Source organism: Gymnogyps californianus, chromosome 4 (genome assembly GCF_018139145.2).
Source record: "Gymnogyps californianus isolate 813 chromosome 4, ASM1813914v2, whole genome shotgun sequence".
In the NCBI taxonomy this organism is placed as follows: Eukaryota; Metazoa; Chordata; class Aves; order Accipitriformes; family Cathartidae; genus Gymnogyps; species Gymnogyps californianus.
This window is the reverse complement of record NC_059474.1, coordinates 160,977-176,631: the sequence shown is the minus strand read 5'-3', so window position 1 is coordinate 176,631 and position 15,655 is coordinate 160,977. Positions and strand designations below refer to the sequence as shown.

At 43.0% G+C, this 15,655-nt stretch overlaps 1 protein-coding gene across 1 annotated transcript in view; it reads left to right on the top strand.

Annotated features, from left to right (window-relative positions):
- The first annotated feature begins 213 nt into the window (after positions 1–213).
- Positions 214–15,655, top strand: part of M1AP (meiosis 1 associated protein) — a 29,978-nt gene continuing 14,536 nt past the window's right edge. The window contains exons 1-3 of the mRNA XM_050895462.1: positions 214–474; positions 5,936–6,118; positions 15,091–15,268. Coding sequence (XP_050751419.1) covers positions 214–474; positions 5,936–6,118; positions 15,091–15,268 — 622 coding nt within the window. The remainder of the gene's footprint in view (positions 475–5,935; positions 6,119–15,090; positions 15,269–15,655) is intronic.

Genomic DNA, 15,655 nt, shown 5'->3' with positions numbered 1-15,655 from the left:
GTTTTCTGACCGTATGCATTTTCCCTTGTCTTTGTGTGGGTTTATGTTAGAGTGTGGACAATGATTGCTTTGGAGAAAGCTGTAGGAGTCTAATTCATTACTGTCTGCTATGTCTCAGGTTGCTCTCAAGTGAATGGGAGAGTCTCACTCATTGCTATTATTTGTTAATTTTTCCTGTTCAGATGTAGACACATAACTGGACATCTAATACCCATGTTCAAAGCCATGAATTCCAGAAAATTACTCTCAGATACACGGAGAACATTTCCTGCTACTAAAGTACACTGCCAGCAGCCATCGCGGATTCTCATTGTGGATGTCACATCACCTTCCTGGACCAACACTTGTTCTGTACTCTCTGAAGCTCTGGAAAACACACTCTGTTTGGCATGCAGTTTGACGGGCCCCTGCCGTGTGCCCCTGCTGAGCCTCTATGTGGTGCAGAACCAGCAGGAGTGTCTGCTTCCCTTCACGGTATGTGTGAAATTATGTCTCTTGGGATCTAACAAACATTAATGCAATACATTGTTGCAATTCAGTAAAGAAAGTTATGATTTACTACAAATGTATATCTAAAAATTAATCATTCTCAAAGAGCATAGTTTCATAGACTTCATGGAAGAGGTGAATTTTATGAAAGAATGATGTTTAAAAGGAGGAGTGTCGTATTTTTGATCTGTGAAGTTGCTCATGTGCATAAATTAGGTTTTGTGCTGTTCCCTTCTAAAACATCTGTTGTACCTCTGCCTTTCATATGCTACTTTCTGCACTATCTGTACTGCTTCTTTATCAAAATTATCAAACACAACTCTACAGCTGTAATAATTTGGATGGTGAAATGGTCTGTGTACCTGTTGATTACACAAATATTACCACTTTGGGAGAAGTTCCAGACATTTAAGGGGAAAGGATCAAAATTCAAAATATTTTTGTCAAATTTGAGAAATATCCTGAAATCATACAATCATAGAATCATAGAATCATTTAAGTTGAAAAAGACCCTTACGATCATCAAGTCCAACTGTAAACCTAACACTGCCAAGTCCACCACTAAACCATGTCCCTAAGTGCCACATCTACATGTCTTTTAAATATATAGATCTAAGTCAGTAAGAACAGGTATTTCACTCATCTAGGGATATGCAGCAGAATAAATATAGATGGAGAATGACTAGCAGCTCTACAATAAAAGTTTGGGATTACAAAGCATCATAAAGTTCACAAGAATCTATGAAGTCGTACTATTATAAACAGTCATACTGAGCACTCTCATTTACACTACATTAGTGTAAACACACAGTATTAACCCTTCCACTTTATTCAGCAATGGTGAAAAAATTCTGAAATATTTTGTCAAGTTTTCACATCTCAGGAGAGGTAGAGGCCAACTTGGAAAAAAAAATCAGAGGTCAACAGTAATTTAGCAAATGTGATCTGCAAGAAGGCTGTGGCTAATGGTGGTGTTTATTTTGTAGAATAGGTTATAGATAATGTGACAAGGATAACTAAGGGGATACCAAAGAAACATTTTCCGGAGATATTGTGACATCACTCTGATTAGGGGCTTTAAGAAGAGACACTTGTCTTGCTTCCTAGGATGAATTTACATGTAATTCATCCTGGCATGTCACTGTAGGACGGACTAGGTAATCTGTTTCACAACTGGTTCCAGGCCTGTTTTCTGTGATTTTGCATTATGTCCAAGTTAATTTGTAAGTGTTTGGGGCCAAATACTGCTTTTGTGTTTGCTAGGTATGTCCTGACACTGATCCAACATGCGCTGGCTGACAGCAACCTCGGATCTCATTTGGTAATCATGGGCCACCAGAGCACAACTGCACTTTGACACAATCCCTCTACTTGCCCCATCATATGAATCTTCTGCTCATGATAGGCTGTCTTTTTTATTTAAACAACAATTCCTCATTTTGATAATCACAGTTTTTAAAGACAGAGGAACCCTCAGATCACTGTTTGGCTTCCTTCATATTACAGGCTGTTATATTTCACTAAAGTACCCATATATCACTAAAGCACTTCCTCCAGAAAGACATCTAGTTTTGATCTGACGATACTGCAAAATGGAGAATCAAGTACTTCTACTGATAATTTCTTCCAGTGGTTAATCATAGTCACTGTGAAACTTGTACCTGGTTTCTCATTTGCATTTATTGGCTTTAGCTTCCAGGGATTTGTTAATGTATTTCCTCTTTTGGCTAGATTGAAGAACCTGCTTGTATTTTATACTTTCTTCCTCTAAATATAAGCAGGTCCCATCTCAATCTTCTAGCTGGTAAATGAAAGAGAACAAAGTGTAAGTCTAACTGCAAGGCATTTTTACAGGGCCTTAATAACTTCCAAGCCCTTCTATGTATTCACTCTTCTGTTTTTTTGGATGCTACACTCCAATACTGGGCTCAGCAATGCTGTACAGAAAGCTAAAAAATACCCCCTCCTCCTGTTTGCATGACTGGTAATCACATCAACTCTTTTGCCATAACATTGTGTTTCTCTGGGACTTGTCCGAGACAGCAAAGTTCAAACTCAAAGACTTGAGCCGGTAGTGCACACCCGGTTGATAGGCACAACTCTAGTGTGAGCCCCCACTCCCCTTCTCCCCAGCTTTGCTTGGATGTTCTGCCTAGTGAGCCATCTCTTTATTTTAGACATCTGCTGTTGTACTGAAGGCTGTTTTTCAGAACTGTTCTTTCTCTATTAGGAACAGTAAAGTATAGCAAGATGACTGTCTTCTTCAGTGGACCTAATTTCACTAATAATGATATCTGGCCCCCTGCAGCTTCTGGAATCAGGAGCAGTTTTACATCTCTAACTGATAAACTTCTGTTCCGTTTCAGCCTTCTTCAGAAATACCAGGGCTCCATTGCTTTTTCTGTACTCCTGAAGTTGCCCCTTGGTGTCAACAGGGCACGCTGTTTATCACATTGACTTTCTGATCTAGCTAGAGAAAAACTCGGTACTTCTCAGCGAGGAACCAAGATAGAGCTATATTAAAGGCTGCTTATTAGACAAATCATACGAAGTCAGGAAAGCCCTGGAGCTGAAAATAGAGACTGGGGGGAGAGTACATGGGGAAGTGTCATATATGGTTACCCTTTTCTTAGTCTTTCCTAAGTACTTGTTTATGGTCTCTGTTCCTACTGGTCTCCGCTATTGGCCTAACTCTAACAAGTCCAAAGAGCTTCCCTGGAAAGGGCAGGGGGATGCCAAAGAAAAGGAAACCAGGAAGAAAGTAAATAATCGTGACGGACAACAGATGGTGACAAGAGGGGAAGTGAGCATTAAAGCATCAAAAAATTTTAATGTGGGACTGAGTAAGGACTCTGAGCAGAGCACCTCCAGCTGATGGGCCCTGTTCCTACTGGTTTTCCCTTGGGATGGGCAGCCATCCCCCACAACTCCCAGACCCTCCCTGACAAAAAGGGCTGAAAAAGAAACAAGGGAGAAAGACGATAACTACAGAGACTAGCAAATTAAGAAAGTGAAGTGGGTGAGGGTACAACATGTGGAAGGAGCCAGATGGGGCAGTGAGTCCAGTGCCTACCCCGGCTCATGGCCAGCTTTGATCTCTCATTTTGGTAGCTTTTCTCTGGAATCAATGTAGTGTTGCGGATTAAAATGTTTTGCTGGACGCACAGTGTGAAGTTATGAATTCTTGGAGTTGTGTTACGAAGGAGCAGGGTCACATGTGAAGAGACATGTCAAGGCCTATGGCACTGGGCTGGGCGTCAGCGCCCAGAAGAGGGGTGCAGTCAGAAATAGTTAAACAACACAATTTGTGCTTAGAAGTTTAACTTATGTCCCAAGCACATTCCAGAGTTGAAACTGCAGCTTGCATAGACTCGCCTAAGTTAACATTTAAAGCAGCTGTGCACATACAAGAGAAAATGCAACTCTGCTGGTGCCAGTTCCAAAGGACAGGTACTTAACTGGACTTCAGGCTGCCCTGCAGCCTGTGCTGAGCCCTGTTCTGCCACAGTTAGGAGCAATACTTGACCTAAGACAGCTGGTTTATGTCTGTGTGAGCTGCAGCTGCCTCCTGGCATTGCAGGGCAGGCATCTGAACTGCAGGGAATTTTGCTGTAGCACTTTGAAGAGGCTCTTGGCTGCATCTGCTTGGTGCATTTATCGAAGATTGCTAACTGCACAGCAGAAATGACATAATGGGCCAGACACTTCTTGCACTCTAGACTACAAAGTGTGATGTCTTTCCTTAAGACTGCTCTTTTCACCATTCTGAGGCAAGGTTTGAGCTGCCCCAGCTTTCTTCCCCACCTTATTTACAGAACCATGGGAGCTGTTTGTGAACACGTGCCTGAGGCCCCTGGTTCATAACTTAGTCACACTGAAAGACCATGCTGTAAACCATGACTGCTCAGGAGTGGTTCAGTGAGTCAGAGCTCCAAGCATCTGAAGCAAACAAGTCATATGTTCATCTGTTGCCTCTTCTGTGAGGAAGGTGACCTCTGGCAGCAGTGTCTTATATTGCTTCAAACAGATTTGGTAGAGTTCACTAATAATCTCTCCTATGGCCAGATTTTGCCAGTTTACCTGCTGGGTATGTCTCAACTCCTTTGAGTTCTTGTTGAAGCTCAGGTGAGCTGACATCTGTGTGAACACTAGCTGAGATGCTCCACACACCTTTAGATCCTGGGTGCTCCCTAGCATTGTCATGTCTATGCTAAGGAAAGGTCATGGCTGGGTAATAGATACCAGGTAGCCTCAACTAATATGGCTTGGAGAAAGAGTATGAGAGGGGTCTACCATGATCCTGGCCAGCCTGGTTCACATTCAGACTGCCTTCTGTGGATTTAGGTGACCACTATAAAGTGATACCAAGTTCAAGGAAGTGCTGAGCAACATATATGATATAAGGGTTCAGCAGCCCTGGACTGCAGGTAATCTAAATCACCATAGCAGGCAGTGAGAATATGGCCCAATATCCTCCAATCCATGAGACTGACACAAAGCATCATAGTGGAGCACAATGGGTTAATAATGTGTGCATTTGTAATGTTCATCTTGCCATAATGAGTCAGACCAGCTGTCCTCGGGGCAGCCATTATACAGTGGTAGATGTCGCCTGAAGGAATAAAACATTTTTACAAATGACAGCTATAGAATAATTTTTCCTTTCTAACACTTGCTCTGGTAGCTCATCTTTGAAGCAGGAGGGTCCATAGACCTTCCATCAGCATTTGCTTTTTTGATAATCATTACTGTGATGAATGTCCTAAAAAAGCAGTGTAAGAGCATAAGAAATGCCCTCCTGAGTCAGACCAGTTTCAAAAGGAAAGGCTATTTTGGGGGAATACCCCAGTCCAATCGCCTTCTGCAGTTCATTCTCCCAACACTCCCCTAGTTCCACAGCTGTTCTATTAAGAATGATAGAGGATATATTTGAGGCTATTCCTCTTGGTATCTACTTCTGGACCGGTTACTCATGAGTTTGTGGAACCCCTTTTTTGAACCTGTTGCCACAGTCTGACTCCAAACCCTCCTGAACGCAGGTTCCAGAGGTCCACAGCTTGACAAGTAAGGGAGTACGGATATGTCAGGGGTGACTATGGCCTGGGGATATCACACCGCCTCAGTGCTCCTATTTATGTCTCAAGTTCTGCCTCAGTGTTATGCAGGGCCAGAGGAGAGGGGCATGCCAAACTACTACATTTTGGCTAGCAGCAGGCAACGGGTAGACAGCTGAAAACCTGAGGAGTGATCGTGTGTGTTGTTACTAGCATAACAATCAGCTGGTTTTGATTCATATCACTGTTCACTGCTTTATGACTTGGTTCCTGCCCCCAGTCTTATCTCAGTGCTGTGAATTCAAAAGCCTCCTTGCACATTATGGAAAAATATTTCATATTATCAGTTTGACATTTCCAGTCTTTCAATTTCATTGAATACTGTTTTGCAGCAAGTGAAAGAAAACTTTGCACGAATTCAAGCCTGCATTTCGGAGCTCCGTTTGCTACCAAGAGAAGGCTCTTTCCCACAGGGGGGATGTGGAGTTGTACAAGCTGTGCAGGATGGATTGCAACAGTTCAAACAATACAGCAGACACACCACAGCAGGAGGCTCAACAAATAGTTCTGTTGAGGTAAGAAAATGTTGGGAAGGTAGTGGGAGCCATCCACCAGACTTGCCATTTGTTAGCACATTAAGATGATAGTCTGTGTGGTATCTAAGGTCCATGGGAGGGAAAGAGTAATTGAGAAAATAAGCCCTCCAAAAAAACCCATGTGGCAATCTCTGAATGCTCATGGAAATTAGACAGATTCAGGTTTGAGTTGCTTATGGAGGCTAACTTACTTTACAGTATAGAAAAATGAATTTAATTTCCAGGCATTTAAGATCAGATGTTTTTTCAGCTTTATTGTGATTACTGTCACAGAAGAACTGTGTCAAAGGCAAAGACATTCACAGTACTTATGGACATGATTTTCCTTTCAACCTAAAGTTACATTCTGCTGTTATAGTGTCTGGAACTTTCACTGATACAGTAAGATGTTTGTGCAAAGGTCCTCATTGTGCCTGAAAGCGTGTCCACAATTCATTGAAAGTGAACTCATACAGACAAAAGAAATGCATTTCATCTTAAGAGTAGTTGGTATAGTTGCAAAGGACAGGAAAAGCCTACAGAATGGTCATTGTCTTGGCACAGTCCTCTCGAAATCGGTTTTCAGAGTAAAAAGAAAATATGGTCAGTATTCGGAATAACAAGAGTTTGCTTATAATTAGCATTTTTCTTTTCTCAGTGGCAGCTTGGGAGTTCCACAGGGCTCCTACTCTGCAAATTGTAATAGGAGTCCCTTACAACACATCATTGGCAATGGCTGCGTGAAAGAATTGAAAAGTCTGTAAAGACCATTGTAAACTCTGTACAACAGACAGCCCCTGAAACTCAGGAAGCATCACATCTGTTCTTGGCATGCATCCCTACATTGGGTGAATGGAAAAAGGGTAATCTCTGACACCTTTTTGGCAGACACAGAATGAACGGGGCAATCCAATTGCTTTGCCCATGACCCAGAGAATTAGGGGAGAACTGTGCCTGCTGTAATCCTGATGCAGTAGTACTTTATCCCCACTCCTTGCACTTTACAAGGCCCTGAATAAGGCGCAGCTGCTAATGCATTAAGAGCACTCTCTCACTTCCTACTTCATGAATCATGCTTTATAAATGTATATCTCTCATGTTCCACCTACACTCATATAGTTTAGGGAATTTAATAAAAGACAGCCTGAAAGCAAATTCTACAGCTAAATAAGCATTCCTGCATCATGAAAGGTATTTCTGTTCATCCCAGCTCTAGGCTATGTGTTATTCTGTATCCCATGCCCCAGCAGTTCTCAAGCTTCCTTCTAAGACAGCAGGCCCTGGAAAGGGGGAATAAAGTGTTTTGAAACACCATATGCAAACATTTCCTTTCTGCTCAGGCTTTGTGAAGTTTTGGGATGGGCTATTGATGATTTGCCTGGAGAAAGCAGAAAGAACAGGGACTAGCTAAATAAGTGGTGTTGGACAGGTTAGTGACATGACCTGGTACGGTAGGACAGCCTGATGTTTGTCTGGGATTTCAGTACACATACATACTGGTGTCTTGTTTCCCAAGATTCTCAGTGGGAATGAACATGCACACAGCAGGTCTGTCCAGTGCTTCCTGAGCTAATTTCATAGGTGTGTTGTCACTGTTTAGCTTGAGCAGTGGCTCTGACATGACTACGTACAGTGAACATGCCAGAAAATTTTAGGTATTCAGCAATCTAGCTGTCTCCGAGACCCAATGTCCAGAAATCCTGCATGAATATATCAAGTCCTCAAATCCCTCTGGGCAGATTCCAGTAGAAAAGGGGACATATCTAGTGAAAACTCTATGTACAGCAGTCCTGGGACAGGATCTAATAGATTTTGGTGCACGCTAGTGGCTGTATTCTCAGCTGGGTGTGTATACTTGCATAAGTGGGAGGGAAGCTACTAACAACACACGAGAACACATGAGCAAGGTTCACAGGAAGAAGTATTTTTTTTTAAAGTAGTATCAACTGATGTGAAAGGACAGGCAGTTATCAAGAGGGGAAGGACTCAGAAGTGGTGTTTTGTTCTGGACATGAGGAAACATCAGCTCCAAACTATCTTTCATTTCAGACGTCACAGGCTCAGGGTCCACGTGGTTTTGGAGCTTTGAGAGTCCTAAAAAGGAATCCAGACTCCCATGAGTGAAATTTCCCCAGTGCTTCTACTTTATTTAGATCCTTAAACCCTTCCAGAGCCATACTGTGATTAGGCAGACTCTCCCAGCTGTAATTAAGACTCACTTCTAGTGTCTATCCAGGAAGCCTTTCTCCTGATTTACTGCTTCTCTGTGTTTTCTTGGGGCCTTGAGGTATTTTTCCTGACCACTTCAAATGTGATTTGTGCTTCAACTTCAAAGCTGGGGGTTGGAACAAACAGAGTACACTTTTGAGACAAGACCTTTTTTGACACACAACAAAATCCAGGACATCCTCTAGTATAGTTGAAGGAATGAGATAGCTACATTCAAAATTAAGTTATCCATGAATATAGGGAGTTTATACTCCACTAAGTGATCCTTGTTCCTCTAGATTAGGCAAATATATTCTACTTTTCATTGCAAGAGGATGTAAGACACCCGCTGCAGTGATAGGCTGTAGTATTATATACTTATTTGAAAGTGTTGACCACCATTTTTACAATCTACTTTCATTTTCTCATAGGAACATTGTACATAGATGCAACACTAATTCCTCCTCTTCTGACAATTTACCAACTTTTATTTGCCCTCGTATTCTTGGATCAGCCTGAAAAATTGGGTGTCCTCCACTCTCCTGGAATTAATCTGACCACATACCATTTTGTTGATAATTTTGATAGGTAACCAAATGTTTTTCTTCCTGGTACCAGAAAATAGCGAATTCACATGGTTTGTTACACTATCCTTGGCCCTGCAAAGGTCCTGGATATGTGTGCTCAGTCCCATCTAAAGAAGACCCTAGAGAAGAGTCTTTATAAAAATGCTCAGGGCAATCTGAGAAGATGTAGGGTTGTTGTGCCTAGCTGGAACAGCAGTCTGACCAATGTTTGTATGGTTAATTCTGGTATACCCAAACCAAAGAATGATGTAGTAGATTTTTTTAATAAAAAAAAAAACCAACCACCACAAACAAAATGGCAAAACCACAACACTCAAACAACAAGCAAACAGAAACCCACTCTCAAACATGCATGGCTTCTAACTTGAAAGATTTCTTAGGGAAGACAAGAACTCTATAACCCAGGAGATGTGGCCATTCTTCAGAAACTTCATGCAGCAAACTGTACTTAAATTGCTGTATAGAGAATCTCTGCCAGAAAATCTCTCATACAGTGTTAGAGAAACCTTGCAGAGGGTCAGTTGAACAGGTAGGAGGAGCTACTTTAGAAGCCTCTCACTGACAGCTGAACATATAATCCCCTTCCCTTCACCACATTCAAAATAATGTCCACACTGGAGACTTTGAATTTTCCCAGTTTCCATACAACAGCAAATACCACAGACATCAGTCACACTTGCCAGCTCTAGTCTTCCCTCTGAGTTGCTCCATGCTAACTATATTTCATTCCCTATTTCTGCTGCCTTACTTCCCTTTGAGCTGTTTGTGACAGGCATCAAGTGTGTCTTCCACGAATGCATGTCTTATAAAGCAAAGCAAAAGAAAAATTAAATTAAGAATAGCTTTTTTGTGGCTTCGTTAGTGGATACAATTTACAGTGATCCTATTTCATTCAAAAAATACCCAAAATAAAACTAGAGAGATAATTAAAAGAGCGTACCTATCTGAAGTATTATAGTACACTTGATTTTAGCACAGGTACTGAGGAGGGTACTGAGGGCTTCCAAAAGGCAACACATCACACTTGCCTATCTTGAGGAAACTTTAGCTCAAAGTTTAGTTCTGTGGAGAATTTCAAGGACAAAGGACTTCTCTCCAAGCTAGCAATCCTTCCCGTTCTGCATGCCGCATAAATGTAACCTGTGGATGAAATTCAGTCTTCTGCAAATCCTGACAAAAGGTGTTTCACAGACCTAAATGGGATCTAAGGGGTGGCCTTGGTCTTTCACATAAGAGTGAATAAGCACCACCAGATCACTAAGGAGCCAGTAAATGAGCAGAAGAGCACCTACAATTCTCAGATCTTTGTTGAAAAATAAAAGCTGGTGATCACAGAAAGGCAAAAGGATATTTCACCCTTACAAAAGGCCGTGTTTCTAAAAAAGGCAGCTTTCTGCTTCAGCTACTTCAGTGACTGAAATTTTGTTTTCATCACAAGCATTTTTTTGTGCAGAGTAAGTTGGATTTTTATTTCTGTTTCCTTTTCTCAGAAGGCATTTGAATGTTTTTGTTCAGATACAGTATCTTTTGAAGAAGGAGGAAAAAAAAGGTACCTTCTTGGAAGTGAAGCCTGGATAACTTAGACCAGTTAAAGTAGGCATTTACCCTGTTAAATTCAACTGTATCAGGTAGACCGTGTGTGGTGACCAAGTACTTTACATTTCCCACAAGCATTTTCTATTTAGTCCACTGTGAAGAAAAGTAGCAATTCTATTTCTGTGATACTTTAAAGCATTAGTGAAACACTGGAACAGGTTGCCCAGAGAGGTGGTAGATGCCCTGTCCCTGAAAGCATTCAAGGTCAGGTTGGATGGGGCTCTGAGCAACCTGATCGAGTTGAAGATGTCCCTGCTTATGGCAGGGCGGGTTGGACTAGATGACCTTTAACGGTCTCTTCCAACCCAAACTATTCTATGATTAGCAAACATATTAGCAGAAGTATTTCTGCATTGAACTATAAGGCATGGACAAAAGAAAATAAGCCCTACTTTATCAAATTTTTGGAACTCCCTAGTTCCATCTGTTTTTTGATGAGGTGAATGTCAGGTTCTACCAACACAGTTTCTTCCTTCTGTTTCAAGAGTTTCATGCCTTAGTTAAATGCCCTCATAAATCAGTTGATTCCAGTATTTTGCAGTTAAGATTTAACATAAGACTTATCTAGAGTATTTGTTATTCATCAAAATTTAATGCTTTGTATGTCATTTTGGTGCATCAATGCCCAATTGCCAAACTGGTATCTCAGTGGCCCTGTTACTGAGATACAGTAACCCATGGTGCTGGCTGGAACAGCAAATTACAGGCATATAATTACAGTCAGTAAACAACTGAGGAGTAAATAATTGGGAACAAGTAAGATCCCTATCTGTGAAATCCTGCAGCAGAGGGAAGATGCCTAGCAGAGGGGGTGTGCACAGGTGGGCAGGAGGAGAAGAGGCAGCCAGCGAGGGGCTAGACCCGTCACTGAGATGCACTGGCTCGTCTCAGCAGAGAAAGTTACTGTTTCTGTTTGCGAAGCCTTCTCTTCTGAAAGAAGGGCTCTTTTTTGCTTTTGTTGTTACGCTTCTAAAGCGACACAAGTTAAACCAAAAAGCTTTCCACATGCTTCCATCCACGTGGAGGAGGCTACTCTGGAGCTGCGCGCCAGGAACGCACGGCCGCTCTACTGCCTGCAGCGCCATGCCACTGCCGCCGCACCGCGGGCGAAGCCTGGAGGGCAGCAGCAGCAGCGGAGCACGCTGCAGGCAGCCGGGCACACACCTGCTGCAGCTCAGCAGGAAGAGGCAGGAAGGACAGGACAGGACTGTGAACAGCAGGAGGATGAAGAAACATGTCGGAAGCTGTCGATGAAGTATGCTTACATGTGAGCTAGCAGAAATGCAAGCGCTTAAGGAGGCGTTACGGTTATATTAGAAGTACAGTTTCTTTAGCATGAGACCATGATGGCTGGTTTTATAGTACAGGAGCACCACTGGCAATTTGCTTGTGCAAATCAGATGTAGTCTTTAGGCAAATGTGCATTTTCCTAACAGTTAAACCACAAAGAGGCAAGAATATTCCTAGCCAACTAGTAAGCATAGGAGGCAGACTTTGTTATAACCTGCAATCATTTAAAACCCAAATATTTGTTAAAACTATTGAAAATGCTTACTTTTTTGAGATCCTGACTTCAGAGGGGAAAAACCACCAGCATCAGCAAAGCTAAGTCTCAGCAGCAGCTACAGGGCAAGAGATGCGGCCAATCTGCAATAGGATGAAAAGCATTTTTCAAGCCACCAGTAGCCCATTTTTTGTCAGATTAGGAAATATAATAGCATTATTATATCTAGAAACTGTGGTAATATGAAGGGAAGTCACAGTAGCTACCTCAGTTTTTGTATGTGGTAAAATATTTCTCCTGGTCTCTGACCAGCATGTGCTAGTGTGACTGAGGTTGTGAAAAGGGTAAATTGGAGGTGATAGGCTACAGATGTAATGCAGCCATGATTTTGATGAAATAAAGCTGCATCAGTGTAGCAAATGCTCTGTCTATAGCTCTGCAAAAGATAATTATATCTTTTAGACAGTTCAGCTACCCCCAGCTCAAGAACAGTCCCTGTTAGCCATTTCCATTAGTTCCTAAAAGGAGCCCATAATAATTTATTCGTTCCCATGCGTTCTCAGAGGCAAACAACTAGGGATAAGTTCAGTTGGAGAGGTATACTTTGTTAGGGAAATCGGGCTTGGTCTGACATCAGCAAGGCTGCCACAGCTCCATGCCCCCAGGCCCAACCAGTTGTGAGGCTGACCATGTATTCCCAGCAGGCAAATGCACACAGAGCACATGTATATAACACATATATACATGCATGGTTGGTCACACAGATCAGACAGACACTTAGAGCACTCACATGAACACAGACTGCACCAATGGCCTCAGCCTGGTCCTCTCTGGCTGAGCAGGATGGATTCACTAGCAGGAATATGTAGATATGTGCGTGTATATATATACACACGCACATATCTGTCTCGATACATACAATGTGGATCCCTCCAGCAGCTGGGCTCAGACACTCAGTCTGCCCAGTAGCTGCTCCTGGATCCCAGTCTGCCCAGTTGCTGGCATCTGGACATACAAGTCCCCAAGGCTGCAGCCCCACTCCCGTTGCTGGTACAGACCATCATGTGTACACACACACAGACAGACAGAGCTGGCCAGGACTCCCCTCATCCCTCTGATAGCCAGCTCCTCCCATGGTCTCGCCCTTAGAGACCCCCTTGCTCCCAGGCAGTTTCACCTATTCACGGCTGGTCCATTTGGATCTTGCTAACAACCACACGCTCACTCGCACTTTCTCCAGCCACTGCACCACAGACACAGGGGCCTCCAACCCATGGCGCTGCTCCAGCTGCTGCACCGAGACCCCCCCCACACACACACATGCACACAGAAGAGAGCCCTCACCCAGGGCAGAGCTGGGAAGGAATTTAAGAAGAAGATGGGACAGGCTGTGGTGATCAGGGCAGGGCCTGGCCAGGCAAGCGTACTGACCAGCCAACTGGTTACACGGGACCAGCTCTTTTTATCCCCTTACCCCTCTATTCTCCCACACTTGTTCCTTCCCAAATCACCTAGCTCCATCCCTTTGCCCACTTTGGTTCCTCCCCTAAACATCCCGTAATAAGCCTTGTGCAATCCCAAACTGCTCTTCCCCTGCATCCCATAACGTGTCCCACACCCCTAGGCAGCAACTCCCCTCTCAATCGGAAAGGTGCTCGGGGTTTGACTCGTCTTCATGGGTTTCACATTTGAACAAGGGCTCTCCAGGGACAGACCAGGCAGCAGCCCCCGGAGGGTGTCCCTTCCTCCAAGCCCCTACCTTGGTTTCCTGGTCTGACACCGTGCCCCTCTGCCCCTTTAGGCTTGGGGAAACGGGCCTGTGACGGGCTGAGGGCAGTAGCCAGGACAGGGCATTTTGGGCTCTTCTGCCTGTCACTGTGTCTCTGCTCTCCTTCATGGGTGTGCAGATGAGCTTCCATCACATAACCTAAAGGTTTTCATGAAATTAAGGTGTACTAGCGTAGGAAATGCTCTATCTATAGCTGTATTAAAAAAAATAGTATCTTTAGATGGTTCTGCTCCCCCCAACTCAAGAACAGTTCCTGTTATCTACTTTTGTCAGTTCATAAAGGAGATCATAGTTACTACTTCATTCCCAATATCTCATAGATAAACACTAAGGATAGATCTGGATGGAGAAGGTATACTCCCTGCCCCCTGCACTGCCCCCACCCCCCCCAAATCCCTAACCCTTGAACTGTCACTTCTGTTGGCATTGTTTAATATCTTTGTAGTAGAACTCATTTCTGAAGGTCTACTGTTAAGTTTCCACAAATGCTCCCTACAGGACATTTGTTAGCAGCCTTACCTAAAATACACCTTATCCTTTATTTAGAGTTATTAAATAGTCCTTTGGAGCAATAAGCAGATGTGCTGAGAAGACTCTACTTCACCATCACTAAATATCAGGCAAGGTCAGAACTCAAAACTTTCTCACCTAACTGCTCTTTCAGGGTAGAAGCTGGTGTCAAACATGCCTGACGATTCTAGAAACTGTTGCTGATTGTCAATGATGAAAAAACTCTTTGCAGTCACTTACTTAGTATTACATCAAAACTGGGAGGTGGGAATCACACCTACTGTTGCTCTCTTAGGAAACATCTTTAGGATAGACTATATACTTCTTAAAAAAAAAATTCCCATTCAGCCTTCAAGTGAGAAGGCCAAATTTAGTCTACTTGAACTATAATTGATGCAGTAATGGGAAGTGGCACTGTCCCTCAGAAAGTCTCAGGCAGAGTCCCTCCTATATACACACACAGACTCACTGACCGTAAGTGCAAAGCATAGAATATAAGACGGTTGTGGATTGTTCCATCTTCTTCCAGCAGTGGCACAAAACCTGTTGGTGTTCCTACAGTGAACCTCTCAATCCATTTCATATTGGCTTAAATATAAGCCAAAGCTCAAAAAAAAAAAGCTTTTAAATCTGCTTTTGAATAGATGAGATATTTTACTGAGATTTCTCTCCTCTCTCCATAGTGGGACCTGTGCTATTCAAACAGACCAGGCATCATCACCTATCAAGAGAGGATTAGGGTAGAGGCAGCTCTTGCACACTCTGATTTGTGTTTCAGATCACAATTTTGACTAGCCAGTCCAGCAAAGAAATGGTAAAGCAGCTGGAAAAGAAGTTAAAAGATGTGGACCTTGTGAGTCTGCGAAGAATACAAGTCATTGAGGTTTTGAAGAGAGACTTTCTGGAGCCTGAGGATGTGGAACAGTGCATGCCAGCAGAAGAGACCAGCAACAATGGTGAGTATAAGACAGGGTACTCAGGGAAGTTATGGCTTTGGACAGCAGGACAACCACTAGTTCTTGCTTTGGTCCAATATATGCCACTTTCCTTTGTGCCATTTAGTGTCATTCATGTAAGTGGGAACTACTGTGTCTGGAGGAACAGCAAAAAGTTTGTACCACAGCACTTCTCTAGGGCTTTATCACATTTGGGCAAAATTAGCACATAGACTTCATGCATCTCTTAGTATTACCTAAAATTGACTTTATGTGCAATACAGCTTTATTGAGGGATTAAAGAGAAAAATGCATAGAGTTTATGAGGGTAACACACTCTCAGACACACATATACTGCTGAACATCACCCTGGGCAATTGACTGGCTGATCAAAAGGTCCTTGGTGCA